This window comes from Peromyscus californicus, unplaced genomic scaffold, assembly GCF_007827085.1.
Source record: "Peromyscus californicus insignis strain IS unplaced genomic scaffold, ASM782708v3 Scaffold_4__1_contigs__length_199733344, whole genome shotgun sequence".
NCBI lineage: Eukaryota > Metazoa > Chordata > Mammalia > Rodentia > Cricetidae > Peromyscus > Peromyscus californicus.
This window is the reverse complement of record NW_026294562.1, coordinates 52,909,017-52,921,837: the sequence shown is the minus strand read 5'-3', so window position 1 is coordinate 52,921,837 and position 12,821 is coordinate 52,909,017. Positions and strand designations below refer to the sequence as shown.

The 12,821-nt window shown below is 39.1% G+C and overlaps 1 protein-coding gene and 1 pseudogene across 1 annotated transcript in view; one reads left to right on the top strand and one right to left on the bottom strand.

Moving 5' to 3' along the window:
* LOC128094714 (solute carrier family 22 member 19-like) overlaps positions 1 to 12,821 on the bottom strand; it is a 38,907-nt gene that overhangs the window by 21,227 nt on the left and 4,859 nt on the right. Inside the window, exons 3-4 of the mRNA XM_052713211.1 lie at positions 8,051 to 8,205; positions 7,781 to 7,949 (exon numbers count right to left, since the gene is read on the bottom strand). Coding sequence (XP_052569171.1) covers positions 7,781 to 7,949; positions 8,051 to 8,205 — 324 coding nt within the window. The remainder of the gene's footprint in view (positions 1 to 7,780; positions 7,950 to 8,050; positions 8,206 to 12,821) is intronic.
* On the top strand, positions 11,005 to 11,554 carry LOC128094715 (coiled-coil-helix-coiled-coil-helix domain-containing protein 2-like; annotated as a pseudogene).

Below are 12,821 nucleotides of genomic sequence, written 5' to 3'. Positions count from 1 at the left end.
TTGCAGAGTTCCACATTTTTTACCAACTTCAAAGGAAGCTGAGGGCCCATGAAAGGTTCTGTTTTTAACTCCAGGTTAATACTACAGGTGTGTGCCAGGCAGTGGTGGCACATACCTTTAATCCCAGTACTCATGAGTCAGAAGCAGACAGATTTCTGTGATCTTGAGGCCATCCTGGTTTACAGAGCTAGTTCCAGGACAGCCAAGGCTTCACAAAGAAACCCTGTCTCAAAAAAAGGGGGGGGGGGGGGGGGGGGGGAGAGAGAGAGAAAGAAAGAAAGAAAGAAAGAAAGAAAGAAAGAAAGAAAAGACTACAGATGTGTGGAAAGTTCCACATCTCCCATTAGCTCTAGCAGTAGCTGAGAAACTAGGGTGAGCCAGATATGACTCTGGGAAAAGACCATAGGCATGTAAAGAGTTCCTTAACCCACAGCAAGAGCTGCAAACCCAGGCAGGAGGGCCTCACTGACACAGGACAATACCTGACCCTCAGAGAAACAATAGAACTAGATCTTCTAGCCCTAAAAACCAGTCCCAGAGAGAAAAGGAACATCTCAACTCTAGTAGGACTTTACTGAAACTTTAAAAGGAGACATAAATTTAAATAAAAATGTAAAAGAATAAAAGGAAAACACAACCAACAAATTAACTCCAGATGTGCAAGTCCCATAACAGAAATAGAAATAAAATGGAAAACCAACACAGCATTTCTCCTCCACAAGCCACTGCTCCCATAATAATGGCACCTAATTGTTGCAGAATATTTGTTTAACTATGCAAAGATGTGTTCCATTTGTTTACATTGTGGAACATTATTTTAACTATGTAAAGATATGTTGCGTTTATTTAATTGTGTAAAGATGTGTTGCTGTTTCACCTTGCCTGCCTATGGCACCTGATTGGTCTAATAAAAAGCTGAACAGCCAATAGTGAGGTGGGAGGTATAGGCAGAACTTCGAGGCAGGGAGAGTAAGTAGGAGGAGGAATTTAGGCTCAAGGGAAGAAAGAAAAAGGAAATGACATGGAGATGCCAGGGGCCAGACAGACAGACACAGAGTAAGCAGAAAAGTAGGACATAGAAGGAAGGAAATGTAAAAATCCCTGAAGCAAAATGCAGATAAATAGAAACAGGTTAAATTAAGTTAAAAGAGCTAGTAGGACAAACCTAAGCCAAGGCCGAGCATTCATAATTAATAATAAGTCTCCGTGTCTTTATTTGGGAGCTGGTTGGTGGCTCAAAGAAAATACCAACTACAAATGGCACCCAACATGGTGCCCAAATTTCCACATAGGGCCTGAGAAAGCTGAAGAAAAAAGAGAGGAAACAAGTTAAAGAACAAAAAAATAAAAAATAAAAATTGAAAAAATGAATGTGGCTCCTCTAAGAGGCACTGCAGTGCAGCAGAGCATTGGAGCAGCCAGCACACTAAGTAGAAACAGCAAATTGGTGGCCCAAAGAAAACGCCAACCACTCCTAATGAAAATAACTTGGAAGAACTACTGGACAAAGAATTCAAAGGAATGATTGTAAGTATGTTCAAACAAGTCAAAGGAGACATAAATACACTCCTAGAGAACAAAAACAAAGAGATGAAGGAGTGAGGCTTAAATAAGATGGCATTTGAATAGTTGGTCCCCAGTTGGTGGCGCTGTTTGAATAGGTTTAGAAAATGTAGCCTTGTAGAAGGAAGTGTGTCGCTGGGGGTGGGCTTTAACATTTTAAAGATTCATATTGTTTCTAGTTCAGTCTCTTGGCTCCCTGTTTGTAATTTGAGATGTGAACCCTCAGTTTTTTCTAGAAGCCTCCATGCCTGCCGCCTGCTGCTACGATGGACTCTTATCCTTCTAGCACCATAAACCCCTCCTTCTGTAAGCTGCCTTGGTCATGGTATTTTATCACAGCGGTAGAAAAGCAGCTAGCACAGAAGTCAATCCAAGGAATGAAAATAGAGACAGGACTACTGAAGGAAACCAAAACTGAAATAATGCTAGGATTGAAAAACCTAATAAGCCAAATAAAAACTCAGTAGCAACCCTCACTGATAAAATGGACATGTGACAAGCAGTATCAGAAATGGAAGACAGTGAGAGGAACTGGATCACTCAGTAAAAGTCAATAGTAAATTTAAAAAGAAGTAGGAACAGAAAGTGGAAAGGTTCTGGACCACCATGGAAAGACTTAACCTTCAGATTATGGGCACAGAAGAAGAATAACACCACAGCAAAGGCGTAAAGAATATTTTCAATAAAGATCATATCAGAAAATTTCTTAAACTTAGAGAAAAAAAAAATGGTCATCCAGGTATAAGAGGCCTACAGAACTCCAACTAGATGGGGCCAGGAAAAAGAATGCCCCACAACATACTGTAGTTAAAACATTAAAAACACAGACTAAAAAATGTTAAAAGCTACAAGAGAGAAAAGTCACATAACTTATAAAGCAAGCCCATCAGAATAATTCCTGATTATCTAACAGAAACTTTTTGACCCAAAGGAGCTTGGAAAGATGTATTCCAACTTCTGAAAGACAACAATTATCCACCAAGAATATTATAAGCAGCAAAACTATCTACTAAAATTAACGGAAAATTAAAACTTTTAATGATAAAAACGGATTTAAGGAATTTCTGACCACTGAGCCAGCTCTACAGAAGACACTAGGAATATTTGCTCTCAAAACAAGAATGAACACACACAAGAAGTCACAGGGAATAAATAAACAATTTCAGAACAATTCATCTAAAGAGGTCTAAGAAAGCGCCACAAAAACAAAAAATGACAGAAATAAATATACAAAATTCAATAATAATATTAGTGGTCTCAGTTCCCCAATAAAAAGACATGGACTAGCCGGGCGGTAGTGGCGCACGCCTTTAATCCCAGCACTCGGGAGGCAGAGCCAGGCAGATCTCTGTGAGTTCGAGGCCAGCCTGGGCTACCAAGTGAGTTCCAGGAGAGGCGCAAAGCTACACAGAGAAACCCTGTCTCAAAAAAACAAAACAACAACAACAAAAAAGACATGGACTAACAGATTGTATTAGAAAACAGAGTCTCTTTTTGCTGCTTTCAAGTAACAAAACTTAAAAACAAAAATAGATATCACCTTAGAATAAAAAAGTGAAAAGGTGGATTCTAAGCAAATGGACCCAACAAACATGTAGGCATAGATAGATATTCTAATATCTGACAAAACAGACTTCAAAACAAAACTAGTCAGAAGTGATAAAGTAACTCATTCCATACTCATTAAGATAGTAATCCACCACAAGATATTACAATTCTAAATATATATGTACCGAAAACAGCTGTACTCAATTTTATAAAAGAAATACTATTAATTCTAAAATCCCAAATTGACTCCAATTCAGTGATAGTGGGTGACTTCAATACCCCAATCTTACCAGTACATAGATCAGGACAAAAAAAAATAAAATAATAACTGTTTTTAAAAACAAAAGAATAAGAGGCCCCTCCAGCCACCAACCTGAGTCCCTCCCCCACTTTCTCAGTGCCCTCCTACCCTTTCCCCAGTTCCCCATCCCCTCCTTGTCACCATGTCCCAGACCTCAAATCAGGCAGAGACCCCCTGCCAAACCAGAGGGACACCAGAAGTCCAATCCCCAACTCCAATAGAGACACCCCCTCCCACCCCATCCCACCCCACTCTGTTCAACTACAGGCCACACAGGCCAGAAGACCAAGAGGAAACAGAAACCAAGGAACAAAACACCAATCCAAAAATCACAAACCCAGAAACAGGCACCTAGACCTATAATCATCCCAAACTCAGATGCCTGGACCCTAGCATAAGAACACAATCAACAACAGCCAAGGCAACGTATCACTACCAGAGCCTAGCTAGCCTGCTACAGCAGGCCCTGAATATTCCAACACAGCTGAAGCACAAGAAAAAGATCTTAAAACCAACTTTTTGATGATGATAGAGGTCCTTAAAAGAGAAGCGAATAAATCCCTTAAAGAAATCAAGGAAAAGACAAACAGAAAACTGGGGAAATGAGTAAATCCCTTAAAGAAAGCCAAGAAAAGACAAACAAGCAGTTGAAGGAAACAAATAAAAGTGTTCAAGACCCAAAAATGGAAATAGAAGCAATAAAGAAAACAAACTGAGGGGATTCTGGAAATAGAAAACCTAGGTAAGCAAATAGGAACTACAGACACAAGGATCACCAACAGAGTACAAAAAAAAAAATGGAAGAATCCATTTGGGGAAAGAAAAAAAACATTAAAATTGTTCTTAATTTCACTAAGATAATCATTTAAGTGAGATAAGTTTTTTCTTTTATGTCTAACATATTCATGCATTCTGTTTAAAACATAAGCATGCTATAAATGTTAAGAGCTAACGTATATGTTGCACCTCCAATATTTTTAAGTGTTTTATTTATATGTAAAAATCTAAATGAAAAAATTAGTATGAAATAACATAAAATTAAATGAACATAACAAGCATCTAGAGAACATTCTACTCAAACAATAAATAGCATGCATCCTTTGTAGTGGCAGCCCAAGGAACTTTCTCCAAAATCAACTTCATATTAGGACACAAAGCAAACCTCAACAAATATAGGAAAACTTAAATAAACAACCTATATTCTATCTGACCACACAGAAATAAAGCTGGGTATCATAGCAACAGAAACTATGGAGAGTACACAAATTTGTGGAACCTAAATAATGACTGGGAAGAAATCAAGAAGGAAAATTGTAATTGCTAAAATTGAATGAAATAAAAATGCAACATACCAAAATCTATGGAACTCAATAAAGGCAGTCCTAAGAGGGGACTTTTATAGTACAAGTGCCTATATCAAAAAAATTTGAGAGATTTCACGTTAATAATTTAATGGTATATCTTAAGGCCTTGGAAAAACAAGAACAGACCAATCCCAAAAACAGTGGATAGAACAGATAACCAAAATCAGGGCCAAAATTAAGAAAATGTAACAAAAACTTAGAAAGACAAACAAGATTGGCAAACCCTTAACCAAATTAACCAAAAGAGGGAAATGACCCAAATGAGGAAAATTAGCAATGAAAGTAGAAACATTATAACAGATACCAATGAAATTCAGAAAATCATGGGGACATATTTTTAAATCTCTTGTCCATTAAACTTGAACATCTAAAATAAATGGACAAATATCTAGTTGCATGAAACATAACAAAATCAAACCAAGATGAAATAAATAATTTAAAAAGGTCCATAGCCAGCAATGAAATTGAAGCATAAATAAAATTGTCCTGACCTAAAGAACTCTAGGCCCAGACACATTCAGCACAGAATCCTACCAGAATCTCAAGGAACTAACACCAATACTTTTCAAATTATTCTATAAAATAGTTAAGGAAGGAACACTTCCAGACTCTTTTCTACGAAGCAGTATTGATGTTATTTTGCTGTGTGCTCAGATTTTCAAACTCAATTTATATTCATATTTTTGTGCTTCTCTCAACCTTAGTTAGACAAACTTGTTGTTGAAGAGGGCAGTGGTTAATGCAGAGCATCATAACTCTTCAGAATGTTGAGAGTAAGTGACTGAGTTCTCAGCCATAGATGGGACATCTATATCAACACTTCCCCACCCAGGGTTCAGGGAAAGTGGTGAAAGGGGATAGGAAGAATGTAAGCACTAGAAGGTGGAAAGGAGTGCTGTGAAATGCTTTCCTCTCAACATGGCATGGCTGTTTTACATGATGTCACAGCACACAAGATCAAGCCAGTTAAAAATTCTAGCAGGAAGGGGGATGGGCACCCCAAGTTCCACCCCTAGCTGAGGATTTATTGGCAGTTGATGGCTATTGGAAAAGAAAAAGTCACTTTAGGAATGTGGTCACTGATGGCTTTCCCCATAACCCAGTGAATGACCCTACACCCATGAGCACATGGGCAGTGCTCATTGGACTCAGAGAGATAAATATGTAAGTATAAATAGTACATAAAGTTGGGAAGATGTGATTGGGGTCCTGGTGGGAGTTGGAAGGGGATAGTGAGGGATGGATGTGATCAAGATACGTTCTATCCATGTATAAATGTATACATGAAAACTTCAAAGAATAAACTTTTTGAAAATTTGAGATACATACATCCTATTTGGATATCTAATAAAATTTTTAAACTTTCAAACCACAAAAAAAATGTGAGACAGACTTGGTAGCACACACATTAAATCCTAGCACGAGATGGGCAGAGGCAGATGGATCTCTGTGATTTCATGGCCAGGATGGTTTACAAAGCAAGTCCCAGGACAGCCAGAGCTGTGTGGTGAGACTCTATCTCAAAAAAAATTTTTTTTAATTAAATTAAAATTAAAAAATGGAAAGGGAAAAAAGGGTATGTAAAGAACAAATGAGATGAGTGAGTCATTCTGCCTACCGTTGTTTTTAAGATTTTATTTTTATTTGCTTTACTTTTATGTGAAAGGGTGTCTTGCCTGCTCGTGTTTCTGTGTACCACATGCATGCTTGGTGCCTTTGGAGGTCAGAAGAGGGCATCAGATTCCCTGGAACTGGAGTGGATAAGTGGTTGTGAGCCACTATGTAGGTGGTAAGTATCAAACATGGGTCCTCTGGAAGAACATCCAGAGCTCTTAACCACTGAGCCATCTCTCCAGGCCCCTGCCTACAATTTTAATCTAGAGAAATCATGTATGTTCTTTCATTAAACAGTGAGGATAAATTTACTTCTTGTCTTTTATCCATATCACCTGCAAAGATAAATGTCACAACAGTTTCCAAAATGTTTTTCTTTTTACAGTTACTCATACAAACTACAGTAACGGCAATCTAATCTTTGAAGATTTTCCTGTAATGAAATGAAATATTTTTGCAAAAATTCTATTATAACCTGAGTAAATAAAGCTTGGTAGCAAAGACACACAGAAAGACCAAGAACATTCTGATAAGGACTCATTGCTATTCTCTTTTTTAGGGTAGTTTTTTTCCTAGTAAATAAAATTAACTTATGTATAATAAAGTTTAAATATCAAATAGTACACATTTTTATTAAGTATACCATATCTAATAGTGATAATATGTATGTGTTGAATATTCTTCCTCATAAATTACCTATTTATCCATAGTATGAATACAAGGGAATACATTTTATCCAGTTTTTAATAAAAAATCAGAACTCAGCACTCGGGAGGCAGAGCCAGGCGGATCTCTGTGAGTTCGAGGCCAGCCTGGACTACCAAGTGAGTTCCAGGAAAGGCGCAAAGCTACACAGAGAAACCCTGTCTCGAAAAACCAAAAAAACAAAAAAAACAAAAAAAAAATCAGAACTCACAATTAGAATCTTCATATAAACAATGAGTTCTCAGTATAACTATATCTCTTGTTATACATGTATATAATTTTGTAAAAATACTTATAATCGGGGCTGGAGAGATGGCTCAGAGGTTAAGAGCACGGGCTACTCCTCCAGAGGTCCTGAGTTCAATTCCCAGCAACCACATGGTGGCTCATAACCATCTATAATGAGATCCAGTTCCCTCTTTCGGCCTGCAGGCAGAACACTGTATACATAATAAACAAATAAATCTTTAAAAAAAAGAAAGAAAAAATACTTATACTCTTAAATCAAGTTTAATTCAGTATCCTTGGTTCATCTGAGAGTCTTGCTTGTCCTCATGTCACAAAATACAAAGTGGAGCACACACTGTCAGGTGCAGACCAAGCACAAATGCATTGCTTTCGTCCTGATTCCATGTGCATTGTCATCCCAGGACTCCATAAGACAAAAGAGAAAGGAAATTCATACCTTGTGGGTACAAGTAAGAAAAACATTGGTACAGACAGTGCCAGCTGGATGTGGTGCCAGGATTGAACAGCAAAAGCCAGGCCTGCCAATGTTACCTGTCCAGTCGCTGCAGCGCATAATAACAGTGCTGTTGCCATGGCTTGGAATTTAGGTTTTGTCCATTCTATTACTGAAAGAAAAGAAAATGAATCTTAACTTCCAATTAAGGTGGGAAGGACATCCAGGTCAAAACCAAAGCTTGGAAAATGTCCATCAAATGCTTTGACTTACTGAGCAAGCCACTATTTGTAGAAAAAGTTGAGAAGGAAACCCCTGCCAGGAAACGTAGTAAGCAGTAGATGAGGAAGGTGGGGGCAAATGCTGCACAGGTTTCAGTGACAGCTGTTTGCAGTAAAGCACATATGAAGAGTAACCTCCTCCCAAACCTAAAGGAAAGGAAGGATTAGATTATGGGAACAATGCAGCTGGCATACAAATTGAAGACACTTTAAAATGATAATCAAAAAGTAACCAAGAGTATATCCTGCAAAGCTACTTTCTGTGCTTGTAAACAGTATGAACCAAAGCCTTTTCTCTGATTTGGTACCAGTATTTTTCCTACTAATTCAAGCCACAAGACGGGTATAGAACATTGGAGTTTTAACATAATATAAATACCTCTTACTAAATTATGCATTTAACATGTATACTTGTCCCATTGCTATGACAAAATACTTGATACTTGATTAAACCAACTTCAGGGGAGAGGGATTTGACTTTGGCTCACAGTTCCACACAGTACACACATGGTGGAGAAGACATGGTGTAGTGGTTCCATGGTGGCAGGAGAATGTAAGAGTTTCTCACATGGTGACTGACCCTGGCAGCAGAGTTCAGACTTAACCTAGAAGGTGGTATCTCCATCAGGTCTACTGTGAAAAAAACTCAACTCTACCAGTCAGCCTCCACAACCAAACGTTCCATAACTTCCCAAAAGACTTCCATCGAGTAGAGGGACAAAGAATTCTGTGGGTGATACTTCACATTCAGACCGGAAAAGTATAGATTACACACAGTATTTCGTATTGCTATCAAAATCAGCACTTGGGCATCCAGGACCTCAGTGCCTGTGATTAAAGTTGTATCACAGAACATCTGTGAATATCTGATGGTAGCCTGTATCAAAGCTTCTCTCTGCTGAGTTTGGATTTAATGACCCTGAACAACATTGCATTTCCTTGTGCAGGTTATTTAAAAGTCACAATGCAGGCATAAGAACTAGTACAAAGGTCTAAAGAAATAATTAAGCCAGATGAAGAATGAAGCAATACAAAACAGAAAGAATCAAAAAATCAATATTCAGAGTTTTATTGCCAACTAGAAGAGGAATCCTTTCTGACCAGTTGAACAAAAGCATGTGCACTGATTTTACATAAGTTGGGTAACTAGAGAACCACTATGTTGACAGCATATTTACATTGTGACATTAATTATACATGCTATTTTATGCACATTTATATAACATATTCATAATTCTTAAGTGTGTGCTTCAATTTAGAACAAGGAATGAATAAAAAAAGTGGTGTGTTAGATGAAATGATAAAATAATAGTCTTGGTAAAACTTGGTCAGTCAAAACAATACATTGGTATATCATATAAAGTATACATATTCTCATAGGAAAGAATCATCTATAAAACTGGTAAATGTTCTACTTTTTAGACAGCAAACCTTTAGTGGTAACCTAGTTGTCTATTCCCAGAAGAAGGCTCAGGACACTCATTATGGATTCCCACTATGAAGCACCAGGTAGCAATTAGAAAAATAACCTAAAAGCACAGAGATACATAGGTATCCCAACAAACAGAAAAATCGCACCAAAGAAAAAGAGCGTTGAAAGACACGGTCCCTAGGTGGTGGCATTGTTCTAGAACCTTTGGAATATGGGGCCTCATTGAAGGAAGTGCTTCTCTGAAGACTTTGAGTAGAGAGCCTGGCACCAGTCCTTATCCATTCTCCCCTTCCTAGTCTGCAATATGTGAGTAGATAGCCTCCATCCCTTGTCACCATAGACATATGGTGACATAACCCCTCATTCCATTGTGTCTTTCCAACATGATGACTGTACCCTCGAGCATGTGCAAAACCAAAATACAGAGAACAACTGGCCATGGGGTGCTCAAGCCAACTGATGCATCTACAGTATAACCACTATGCCTAGGGCTCAGAAAACATCACAGAAGAGGGGATAGTATGATTACAAAAGCCAGAGGGCCAGAATGTTTGCCTTCTATATACAACAGGAGCTGTACCCATAAAATCTGAAGAATATGGTCACCTAAATAAGACTAGCACAGTGACAGCACCAGTTGTCATGCCAACATGGATGGGGGAAGTCTCATAAGACCCCACCCCTAGTTGAAGAGCTATAGGCAGTTAATGGCTGCTGGGAGAGGGAGAAGCAGTCTTCTTCAGGGATTGTAGGTTATCCAGTCCCAAGTAGTCAGCCCTCAACACACACATACAAGCAAAACTAAGTGGACTCAGCAGATTATATTTATATGTGAGTATGAACATATATAAAATAATAATTAAAGAAAAAGAGGTCATGAATTTGAGAGATAGTTGAGGTACACAGGAGGAGCTGGAGGAGGAGGTGAAGAAGTGATATAAACAGTACGCTCAAAAATTAAAACTTTTTAAATTGAAAAAACCCTTTCTTAATTTTCTCTTGTCAGGAGTTTGCTAACAGAGATTAGGAAAGCCACTAATATGGAACACACCTGAATGATCTCTTATTAATAGGGGGATATTAGATGTTTGAAATTTGAAAGATCGTTATATGTATAAATACTTCTTTCCTCATTTCAGATTCTCTTTATTTTTTTCTCTGTTTTGGTTTTGGTTTTTTGGTTGGTTTTTTTTTCTGTTTGTTTGCTTGCTTGCTTGGTTGGTTAATTTTTTTGGTTTTTCAAGACAGGGTTTCTCGGTGTAACTCTGGAATGTCAGGGTACCTCTTCCCACCTTCTTTGTTTTGAAGAATGACTTTACACTGTGACATTTCTTGAAGACTAATAAATAATTCTAATCAAAGACTAACAATTCTAATGAAAAGGTCAAGATAATGAGAACAAATTCAAAACAAAGATCAAAATTTAACTAGCTCTTTGGCTAAACAGAAGAAAAAATGATCAATTTACATATTCCATGTGAACTGTAAGAATAAAATGGCTGCACCAGGCTCTCCTTGGTAGAAGTTGCTGGACAGTCGTGGGCATTTCACAGTTAGTCGTTTTCTGACTCGGAGAGTGTGAGCACTTAGGATGCCACGTGGAAGCCGAAGCCGCTCTTCCCGGGTGGCCCCTCCGGCCAGCCGGGCCCCTCAGATGAGGGCTGCTCCCAGACAAGCACCTGCAGCTCATCCTCCAGCAGCAGCTGCCCTGTCTGCAGTTGGCTCACCTGCCGCTGCCCCCAGGCAGCCAGGCCTGATGGCCCAGATGGCCGCCACTGCAGCTGGTGTGGCTGTGGGCTCTGCAGGGGGGCACACGCTGGGTCATGCCATCACTGGGGGCTTCAGTGGAGGTGGTAATGCTGAGCCTGCAGGGCCTGACATCACTGACCAGGAGCCACAGGAACCCCAGCTGGTGAACCAGCAGTCTCTTGGGCCTTGCTCTCTTGAGATCAGTTTCTGGAGTGTGCCCAGAGCCAGAGTGACGTCAAGCTCTGTGAGGGCTTCAATGAGGTGTTGCGGCAGTGCAGAATTGCAAATGGTTTGATCTAATCAAGAAGTTGAAACTGAAGAAATTGAAATAGGCTCTACATAATTGACAGTGCAAGTGTGGACCCTGACTAAAATTTCTAATAGCTCCACTGCTTGAGAATAGCTATTAAAGAGTTCTAATTGTGTAGATATTCACTGAGGCTTGTAGTAGTGTTGGCACTGGGCAAGTGATGGCCTCCTGAACCAACTGTGTTGTGTTTTTTTTTGTGAGTTAATGAAAATAAAGTTGTTTTCTTCTGAGGAAAATAAATAAATAAATAAATAATGAAAAATAGCTGCACCAAAGGCTCAGGGACCATCAAGGAAGACAGAACAGAGAGATTGTTAAGAGCCAAAGATCAGAAAGATTGGAGCAAAACAGAGTCTTCTAGACTAAATAGGACACTGTACTCATCAGCTGGCAGCATCTGTGGTTGACCACAAAAGACCTACACAGGTCAAGCCAATCAACACTTCAGCATAAAGTGGGGAGGAGCTCATGAGTCCCTAACCCTATTAACAGCTGAGGGCTTCTCAAGAAAGGAGACTCAGTTTTCTTTAAGGTTATGGACTCCAGTAGGTAGACCATTCTACAGTGAATGGCCCCACACCGAGGGCAGCACAAATTGTAATCAACAGCTAATTTTTAAAAGGAGCTCAGGAGAATACAAAGTTGGGAGAGAGTGTGGGGTTGGGAATATGTTTGGAAGGAGTTAGGGAGGAGAGTGAAATGAATATGATAAAAAAATACATCATCTGCATATGTGAAATTCTCAAAAGCTAGTAAAAAATTATATTCCTAAAAGGATATGATGGCTGAAGAGGCTATGTTAATATTAGACAGAAATAGATTTTAGAACAGATGTTTGTCTGGGTGTGGTAGTATGTACCAGCAATTCCAGATGCTAGGACATTGAGGTACAAAATTATTATCTGAAGACTATTCTGGAACACACATAGAACTTGCTGAGGTGGGATGTGTAGTGAGACACTGTGGGGAAATCTACCCTTCCACATTCCCTCCATCCCCAACAATCTTGGTTGTTATCTTCTAAAGGAGGGTAATTCACACTGTATCCAAGTAGAAGTCAAAGTTAATCGTGAGCATAGTTCAAAAAAGCAGCAGTGTGAAAGTCTGCCTCCAATATCTGAACTTAGAGGTCCTGAGGTACTGTGTTCCTTCCGCTTGCCCTCCCTGGGGTGGTCTTCGGGTGTCTTCCTTCCTGGCAAGGAAGAGGCTTTCTTGGAAGCTGCCTTCACCCACAGTTCAGTCTTGTACAGTTAGACACACACACAGTGTAAG